The following is a 10,477-nucleotide window of genomic DNA, read 5'->3' as shown; positions in this document are numbered from 1 at the left end:
GACAGTGTAAAAATACTTTGAATCGGACTATATGTTGTTTTCTGCCAGTATAATCATACCTCCACGCTGTGGTCCCTCATTACAACCAGCCCTTTCATGGGGGAGAGGCAAGGCATTCCAGAGGCAGTGTTTCATGGGATGTGGTAGGCTGTATCAGGAGGGAGAGATGAGGATTATATTGTATTTAGTGCTATTAATCTAACTGATATAATTTATGTAAACTACCATATATACTCGCATATTAGCCTACCTGGATATAAGATGAGGCACCAAAGTTGGCAACCTATTACAACAAGTACAACTACCAAGCTGGGAGAATGGACTACTCTAACTACAGCTACAGTGCCCCCCCAGAACAAAACACTAAAAGAAAGAACTGTAAAACTCAACACTGAAAGAAAGAACTGTAAAAATCAACTTTTAAAAGAAACACAACCCCAAGAAGAAAAGGCAAACAATGCTGCCCCTCAGAAAAAAGAAGAAATAAACATAAAGGAGGAACAGTAAATCCCAAAGCACCCCCAAAACCCACCCCACCCACAGAAACCAAAAGAATAGTTTGGAAGAAGTAAAGGCAAAAGGAAAAAATATATCCGAGTCCCTCTCTCAAACCCTTGCTGTCCTACAATCAGCCACAGCAAGCAGGCTTCAGCTTGCAGGAGCCTTGCAGAAGCAATGTAACGATTGGCTGACTGGGAGCAGGCTGTTAATTCAATTACCGTATATACCCGCGTATAAGCCGAGGAGCACTTTTTCAATGTGAATATTGTGCTAAAAAACTCGGCTTATACACGAGTATATACAGTAGATTCCAATTCAAATATGAGCATGCTTGCTCAGGATCACAGTCTGAAGTGTGTGTGCACATGAAAGTTTATACCCAGAATTAAACTATGTTGGTCTTAAAGGTGCCTGTGGACTCAAACTCTGCTTTATCGCTTCAGACCATCACAGCTGTCTGCCTGTGTCTGTATTAGTGTTTGAGGATCAGGATTGCTTCACATATGAAGTCTCTCTCATTGCACTATCTCTTCCAGGAAGGAGAAATGCACATGATAGTGAAGAGCAGACATAACTCTCTATTGCTACATATACAAATGACATGTTCACTAGCTTAGATCATGTGTTTCAAATTCAAACACTTGTATATACACGTGACTAGATTTCCATATATATGAGAAAGGGGCCAGAGGAAGAAGCACACTTACCCAACCGGGGCCCAGACCACGTATGGCCTTAAAGGCAATTACCAAAACCTTAAGTCTGATCTGGAATTCAACTAGTAGCCAATGCAGTTGTTGGAAGGCGGGCTGGATGTGTGACCTTTTGGTTGAGGCCAGGCAGAGAGGGGGAATCTGTTGGCCCCTCCTCCTAAAATGTTCCTTAGAATCCCATCCCCCCCCCTCCCAAGCAGGGTAGCATTTCTTTCGATTGGGTGTTGGCGGCCTGTGTGGGTGCTTTTTTAAAGAAGAAGAGTTGGTTCTTATATGCTGCTTTTCTCTACACGAAGGAGTCTCACTGTGGCTTACAGTCACCTTTCCTCTCCCCACAACAGACACCCTGTGAGGTGGGTGAGGCTGAGAGAGCCCTGATATCACTGCTTGGTCAGAACAGCTTTTATCAGTACCATGGCGAGCCCAAGGTCAACCAGCTGGCTGCATGTGGGGGAGTGCAGAATCGAACCCAGCTTGCCAGATTAGAAGTCCACACTCCTAACTACTACACCAAGCTGTTTCTTATTATGTTTCTGGTTTTTGAACTTTGTATTTTTGAAATTTGATGTTAACCACTGCAACCACTAGAAATCTAAATAAATGAACTATGTTGAGAACTGTTCAGCTTTATTGAGAAATTGTTTTTTTCATGTTCCCAATCATGTACAATTCCCAGTCATGTACAAATTCCCAGTCATGTATTTATACAGTTCACTGTAAACATATGTGTACATATAGTGAGGCCAGCAGACTTAATCTCATTTCCCTGCATGTATATAGTGCATACATTTTTTGAAAGCATGCACAGGACTACTGTGGCTCATTCCAACCACGATGCACTTTGAATGTGCTTTTGCAGCTGGATTTTTCTGTGCGTCTTTCTAACATGCACATACCCCAAAGCAGGATGGGGTGGTGCTTATTACACTATGTATTAAACATGTTTTGTATCTACTATTAGTTTTTCCTACATGAAAATGACATTCATCTAGGAAAAACATTGTGTGAAATGTCCTATTAATGGTCATTGTATTATTTTCCTTTATTGAAAAGGAAGTTCTGTTTCCTGTGCAATTCTCACATATGAGATTTCTAGCTTACCAATTATAAAAAGTCAAGAAGAGCCTTTTAGCATTCTCAATACTGTTGAAAAGAATCCTGCACACTCCACTCTCCCCCTCCCCATAAGGAAGTTTTGAGTGAGATGCTGGAGATACACCCAGTCACCTATAACTGAAAATTGTTGGGCAGTGAGCTGCAATGCATGAAGGGTTCTACAGCTTAAGAGCATGAAAAATATAAACCAGTTGCAGCAGAACTTTTATTGGCATGCAAATGATTTTGCCCTTGATTTATTGCCTTCTTATGGAAGTACAAGGGAAATCTAGCCATTGTTCAAAATGGATTCCTTATGGATCAAAAGCAATCGTTTTGCTTCTAAAACTGAGAATCCGATACTGATTAGCAACTTGGAAAACTGGCAAAGTAAGTTTGTAATATTTTTCAAGGCAATTGTATTACACCTTGCTGAGTAGTTATAAGTATTTTTTGTTACAAAAGTAAGAAAGTAAGGTTGCGTATGTACATTTTACATTGCCAGTTATAACTTATACCATTCCTTTCTTACCACGAGGATTTAATTGGAAGCAGAACTTACACGAACACATGAAGCTGCCTTATTCTGAGTGAAATTATTGGTCTATCAAGCTTAGGTAGTGTGCTTTGACTGGCAAAGGCTCTCCAAGGTCTCAGGTGAAGTCTGCTACCTGATGCTTTTAACTGGAATTAAATCTGGGATCTGTTGCAAAACAGATGTTTAACCACCCAGCCACAATACCTCCTGATTCATTTGAGCCTGGATAAAGCATGTGGAATAATTTTCTAAAAGAAATACCTGAAATATCTGGAGCAAAACATTGATGGTTTCAATGAAACTACCTGTTTCTCTTGTACTTCTTAAATGAAAAAAAGCAGCTGTTCTCTGGGAGAGCTTATATTATTGTCTCACCCATGTAAACAATACTGAACTCTTAAGAAATCACCAAAATATATTGTGAGCAATGAAAGATTATTATAAAGCTGCCAGTAAGCACAATGTCTAAAAAATGACATTTTTTCACACTATTAAAAAATGACATTTTTTTCACGACATTTTTATGCTTTGATGTCTAAAGGTGCCACATCCGAAACTTCTGCATGCTTAAGGAGTTTACAGTTACAGATAGGATGATAGCTGTCCAAATTTAGCATGTGTTCTGATTTTTTTGTTCTGCTAAGTTCTCTAATGCAATCATGTTGATGTTAGGTAGCAAATGTAAGATGTTTTGATTACTTCCACGGTGCTTACCTTCTTTTTAAATGTTTTATTGCAGGGGCATTTATTGTTCTTATATTTTTTTGTAAAGGACATAGTACTATGGATATGGAAGGATTCCCTCCCCCGCCACCCCCTGAAGGTAATCAGAACAACAAAGTTGCACTTCTTTTTCCTGTGTTTTGTCTTTAGTTTCTTGGGTCTTTTTTTTCTTTTTCTTTTTTTGGAGGGGGGGGAAATTCAGTGATTGAATTAACCCTTTGAATTATAATTTTGCTTTGTTGTTTAAATCTGACTCATCTGTTTTCTTGTGTTTAGGCATAAGGCATGCCTTGGTGTGTCTGTTTAATATGAGATTCTACCCAAGTGATTTCATTCATTGGCAGTAGCTTTTATAGATGAAGCTCATTTTTCCAGTTGTTAAATATCTTGCCTGGATGTGGTTTCTGTTGCTTTCGGATGCTGTGAATTTTGGGGGCTATTTAAATGGATGTTTTTCTTGGGGAGAGAAATAGATGTGTGAGCACACAAATACTTCGGGCCATTCCGCACCGGGATCCATGTAGCAAATTGTTTGCTGAACGAAAAATCGCCATTTTAAATAGTGGAATTCGGCGTAACGCATACCTGCCTTTGTAGTGGAATCCAGTTGCGTTTCTATCGTTTCCCACAGGGTTCCGGTCTCTGCAAAAATCGCTAGCCAGGAAGCACTATTGCTAAGCTGTGTCCCGCCCCTGGCTGTCAAGCAGCCAATGGGCGGCCGTTATCATGCTCTCAAACAGCCCCTTTCCCTTTAAGGAAGGTTTTTTTAAAAAAAAAAACACCCGTTGCAACGAATATGCATTGATTTGTTGCAACGGAGAGACCCATCCAGCTAGCAGGTGGTGTTTGAGCTGCCGTTTCATCGTTGCCACGCTCCCCCCGAGTGAAAAAAAAATCCCCCCCCTCACGGGCGCGATTTTCGGCCGAAAACAGTGTGAAAAATAAAGTGAAAATAAACCAGCAAACGGGCCTCTGCGATGCTTGTGCTTGGTGACTTTAAACAGAGGGGCTGCAGCCAGGGAAGCCTCACTGGGTAAACGAAGGCTCACTGGTGCGTTGATCTCCGTTCTCTCAGAGAAAAAAAAATGGCGATCGCTTCGCCGGAAGATCAGAGGAGAGAGCTAGGGGGAGGGACTTTGCAGAAACCACAACAATGGTAACGCACAGAACTTTCACGCTAGTGTTGCAGATTGGTTGCAGGAGTGTAGCGCTTTCCGGAGGGTGAATCCACTTTTTGGCATTTCCCTGAAAGCGCTACAATGAAGCGCTTTTTGCAGATCGGTTTCAGGAGTGTTGCAGATTGTCAACGACGTTGTGCATAAAGGCAAAACTGAAGCGATTTCAATTAGTAACCATTGTGCTATTTTGGGTGAATGCGGAACGGCCCTTCTAGTATCTTTTGTGGAATGTTTCCTGATCTCCATAGTATAATTTTAAAAGACAGTTTATCAGGTAATGGTGTGGGGTCAAATCAGATATAGGGATGTGATACACGCAGAAGTCCCTGGAGAATCTGCTGGGCTATGTCAAAGGGTGTGTATAGGTGATTTCTTAACTCAGGGGTTTCTTAACAGTGGGTGCATTTAATGTGGTGGTGACTTCTGGATTGGAACTGTTATTAAATAGGATAGGCATTTCAAAAATAATAAACCTGCCCAGCTTAAGATATGGTTGTGCAAATAAGTGATTGTCTCTTGAATTATATTAGGGTTCCCTGTAGAAGAAAGATGTAAATGAGATATGAGAATTCTGGCTTCCAACTCTGCTTATCGGTGACGCAGTATTCCAAACACAATTGCAGTATGTATCAAAAGAATCCTAAACTTGAAGACAGAGGCCACAATTACAAAACTTGGTTTTCTTACTACCAAGCTTCCTTTATAAATGAGCCAGTGGGAGTACACAGTTTTGGACAAAGGAATAAACTGTGGTTCATTTTTAAAAGATTGTATATTGGCAGTACAATGATACATCTGAAGTTAGGATTATAGCCATTCAGTATTAGATTCAATAGTTAATATTGTGTTATGTTGTCCTGGGTAGCTCAGAAACATTCCCTGCTGCTCTCTGTGACACAAAGCAGTCAAAATCCGTATACTGGGCCAAAAGTTGACGTTGCTTTTCCAGTATTGTGAAATCATTTGCACAACATAGGAGTGGTATACATGGAACTGTGTTACCAAGGAGGGGAAAGAAGCAAGCTCGTCATACCCATCTATCTGTAGCTTTATATATAATATATATCATCAGTAAACATTATAAAACCCAAACTGACAAGTCACCCACTACTTGATTGGCCCGCATCCAGGAATGGCCTGTTCAGGTAGTTCAGGAGGTACCCAATCAGGAGGTAGCCCTCAGCTAGGAAGGACTTAATAAGGGTTCAGATTTTCCATCTTCAACTTCCTGCCAGTTTCAGAAGGTTGCTGGGTGGAAGAGGAACCAGCCTCCGAGCATGCCCTGCTGCCAGTAAGTTGCCTTGGCCTCCTAGCCTCTTTCAACTTGGAAGATATGGGGGGAGGATCGAGCCACCTCCTGATGCAGCCTCTGTGTGCCATCTGGGCGGGGGGCTGTGGGAGGCCCAGAAATGTCCCCCTGTCAACCCTCTGGGACTCAGGACAGCCAGGAAAAGCCTCTGCCCTGGTAATGTGTACACATGAGTAAGTCATGTGAGGTTTGCAATTTGCAATCTGAAAAGGGAGGAATGCTTTGGGGGTAGCCATCACAGGAAATTTCAGCAGGGAAAATAATACTGATGTGGGTGAGACTGGGAAGATATAGACTTTTCCTTTCCATATGGATACCACCTTGTTATTGCTATAGTCTTTCTAAGACCATCACAACAAAGCAAATTTGAGGCCAATGGCATGGAAGATGGAGAAACTGTAAACAGGGCACAGAAGCACCATGAAGTCTTGGGGACATGTGGAGAGGGGGAGGCACTGTATCCCAGTAGCATCTTCCCAGTAGAAGAAGAGTTGGTTTTTATATCCTGCTTTTCATTGACCAAAGGTGTCTTAGAGTAGTGTATAATAGTTTCCTTCCTCTCCCCACAATAGACACCCTGTGAGGTAGGTGAGGCTAAGGTAGGTGAGAGAAACTGCCCTGTGATAACAGTTTCTAACAGGACTATGACTAGCCCAAGGTCACCCAGCATGTGGAGGAGCAGGGAATCAAATCCATCTGACACATTATTTATTTATTTATCTATTTATTAATTATTTTGATTTATATACTGCTGCATTTCCTAGGAATCCACGGTGGTTCACAGAATAAAATATTAAAATACAATAAAACCCCATACAACCCCAATTTACAATAAAACAAGCATGTGGTCAGAAACACAAGTAAGCTGTCCCATCCCACCTCGATCAGATGGAGGCTGAGTCTTCTTCCACTAGGACTGAGTGGGAGCTGGTCTAATAGACTCTAGTAGACTTTGATAGACATTGCGAAGGGGTCCTTGATAGAAACACCGGGGTTTTACCCTGGCCTCAACCAAATGCCTAGTGGAAGAGCTCCATCTTACAGGCCCTGTGGAAAGCTGACAATTCCGACAGGGCCCTCAGCTTTTCTGGGAGCTCATTCCACCAGGTTGGGGCCAGGACCGAAAAGGCCCTGGTCCGGGTTGAGAAGTTGCTGTACAAATGGCCATTGCCTTAAAGAAATATAGCTAGAACACAGGCAGAAGAAGCTGTTCCAAGAGGATTGTGTAAGTTTTTTTTGACTTGCGCATTGACTTTTAGTGGATTCTTTTCCTTTTAATTTTGACTTTCTGGCCAATGGCTTCTCAGAGCAATCCAAGGAGGGAGACGCTCAGGTATTTCCTACATGAAGTGATTGTGTAATTAATAATGTTTGCTATTTGAGAAGGAAGGAATGCTTTTGTCTTCTGTGTTCTCTCTCTCTGTAGCCTCCCCCCCCCCAATCCCCATCCCATGCAGCTGTTTCCTCCTGATCTCTGCAGTCTGGAGAGGAACTTTAATTCTGTGGTTTTTCCAGGTCCCACCTGGAAGCTGAGGCCCCCGACCAGTAGCAAGGATGCTAATATCCAGCTGGACCTGGAGATCCCACTTCTGGGGTTTCTCAAAGCCATAAGAATATTTCAGGGGTTTCTCAATGGTAAAAAGTTGAGAAAAGCTGACAGAGGCAGTAATTGAGAACTCCTTTGTAAGTTGTTTGCCAATCAATGTTTTAAAGTTTGATTGTAACATACTACTGTTTTTTATTTACTTGGATGTTGAACTGAACTGAAGAAACTAAACTGAAGAACATACACTGACTGAAAGGTTTTCAGTTCTTGAAGCAAATTTTGCTATTAATTAAATGTTTTCATTGGAAGAAACTATGACATTTATGAATTATTTGATGTTTATTGTTATTAGCAATTACTGCCACACAGGATTTTTCTGTTTCCCACCTGGACCTTGGCATTCTTGCACTGCCATGGGATCCAAACCCCAGGGGAATGACCTGCAATTCCAGCCAATCTCCAGGTCCCAACCTCTCCAGTTGCAGCTGAAAGCTGGTAACCCCTGGGTCAGGAATGTTCCTTGAGGTTTGGAGGTGGGGCCTCAGGAGTCCAAGGGTGGGCAGGTAGTTTTGCCATGTAGCCAGCCCCCAGGAAGGCCATAATGCAGGTATGCATCCTAGCGCCCGTTGTATTCCTGGTTACAATGGACTTTGCCTCTAGTATATAATGAAACCTGACACAAATAAGGTAAAACCGGAAATCCTATTTCTTTATTAAAAAAAATATTTAGCAAAATTAATTCCTAAGGATTGTTACGATTGTGAAGTATTAAAAAGTGCTCTAAAGCTAACTTTTCATTTGCTGTTGGTTATACTGGTGAGTTCCAAACCATGTTGTCTATTATTTCACATATATTGGAAGCTGGAATTGAGAACATTGTATTTCTGTATGTCTAAGCCTGCTCTGGCACTGTATGTAAGATTAGTGCGTAAATTGAACCCCATTTATACTGTAAATGTATTAAAGGGATTTGATTTTTGTTTGTGCTGCATTTATTTGTCAGAAATGCCCATTTGAGCTTGCAGACTGTTAAAGAAGGATGGTAAACTGGAGCCAAGCTTAGAGATGAATGAGAACAACATCCGAATTGTAATTATGAATAGTCTCTTGTTTGGAAAGCTGCTAGTTGCTTGTTTGGTGTCTGAACTTCTGTTTGAAATAGGAGGACAGAGATCCTATTGCTTCTCATAAATAATAGGGGAAAACAAATCTGTTAAAGCAAATGATTGATATTTTGTTTAATAACACACTCTTTACAAGAGGAAAGAAAAACAGACAACATGGCATGAAAGTACATTGTTGAGCTATTGCTGTTTTGTTTGTTTTTTAATTCTGACTTTCTGAAGGGCTCAATGCAGCTAGAAACTGTCAATATATAAACAATTCAGACAAACTGCACAAATATTTAAAAGAAATTTTTACAACCTAATCTATCAAGTCCACCATAAACTAAATATACCCTGTCCCCACATACAACATTTCCCTTCTGAAAAAAAGTATAACCATCCACGTCAACAGCGATGGCAAACAGTCCTCAGGTCGGCTTTTTGAGAAGGCTGCATAGACTGACTTTTGATAGAGGCCAGATGGGCAAAATGGGTGGAAGTAAGGGTGCTAGCTGGACAGGAGAAACATGTCCTGCCCCCTTTCATAGAGGTTAAATAAGTGGTCATCAGCAGTTGGAGCTTTTCATGGGTTATAGTTCAATAACATCACTTGTTACTTGCTTGGAGAGTTATATTGAGTTTTTAGAAATGGCAACCCCAGAAAGAACCGGCCACAGAAAGCACTGAGTAGAGATAAAACAATGCATAGTTTCATACTGTGGACCTTCAGCTATGTTGTCCCAGGTTATGAAGGGCTTTAAAGGTGGCAATCAGCATGTTGTTTCTAAGATTCCTACCCAGATATAGAAATGCTTATTTTTCCTTCTATTAGAATTGTAGTAATTTTGGTTGTGATAGTTTCAGGCTAATCATATGTTTTTCTCTTCTATGTGGACATGAACATTAAAAAAACTGAGAATGTACTGTAAAAGATACTGCAGATCTTAGGGATGATCATTCCTTATATTGTACTTTAAATTGGGTCAGGAGTTAAATTAGATGCCCTCTGCATTTGGTTGTTGGCTAAAAATGAGATTCAATATAAAGGTAAAGGTATCCCCTGTGCAAGCACAGAGTCATGTCTGACCCTTGGGGTGACGCCCTCTAGCATTTTCATGGCAGACTCAATACGGGGTGGTTTGCCATTCCCTTCTCCAGTCATTACCATTTTACCCCCCAGCAAGCTGGGTACTCATTTTACTGACCTCGGAAGGATGGAAGGCTGAGTCAACCTTGAGCCGGCTGCTGGGATTGAACCCCCAGCCTTATGGTCAGAGCTTCAGACAGCATGTTGGCTGCCTTACCACCCTACTCCACAAGAGGCTCATTCAATATATTTACAGTATAAATTTATACATATAACTTATGATCTAAAAGATAAGTAGTGAAAGTGAAAAGTGAAGTGAAAGCTAAGAAGTATCATTTGTGAAGTGAAACACTCACACTGTACCTCACCAGAAAATTCAAAAAAACATAAGCTAGGGGTACTTTGATCAAACAAAATGAATGAAATAAGTATTGCTATATATAATTAAATTGATTTAGGTTGGATTAATCATAAACAGTACAATATAGAGCCACCTACTAGAAACAAGATAAAAAAAGGTCTGTGACTGTATAAATAAACATGACTTGACTTGAATTAAAGCTAAGGAAGTTCAGTATGTGTGTAAAACACATGAATCCAAAGGCCCAAACTCCCTGAAAGCTTTCCTTCTTCAACCAACAGCCCTCATTACGTGTACTTTGTGTATGTGTGTGCTAAGTA

The 10,477-nt window shown here is 40.9% G+C and overlaps 1 protein-coding gene across 4 annotated transcripts in view; it reads left to right on the top strand.

Moving 5' to 3' along the window:
- Nucleotides 1-10,477, top strand: part of ARHGEF10 (Rho guanine nucleotide exchange factor 10) — a 110,363-nt gene that overhangs the window by 8,359 nt on the left and 91,527 nt on the right. The window contains exon 2 of one of the 4 annotated variants that reach the window (XM_077309355.1): nucleotides 3,620-3,670. In XM_077309355.1, coding sequence (XP_077165470.1) covers nucleotides 3,631-3,670 — 40 coding nt within the window. In that variant the 5' untranslated portion in view covers nucleotides 3,620-3,630. Of the gene's footprint in view, nucleotides 1-3,586; nucleotides 3,671-5,287; nucleotides 5,371-10,477 lie in introns of those variants that run through there. The other 3 variants (XM_077309345.1, XM_077309335.1, XM_077309365.1) reach the window with 3 other exon arrangements.

The sequence above is a fragment of the Paroedura picta genome, chromosome 1 (genome assembly GCF_049243985.1).
Source record: "Paroedura picta isolate Pp20150507F chromosome 1, Ppicta_v3.0, whole genome shotgun sequence".
NCBI classification, from domain to species: domain Eukaryota; kingdom Metazoa; phylum Chordata; class Lepidosauria; order Squamata; family Gekkonidae; genus Paroedura; species Paroedura picta.
The sequence above is the reverse complement of the archived record's forward strand: the minus strand, read 5'-3'. Positions and strand labels throughout refer to the sequence as shown.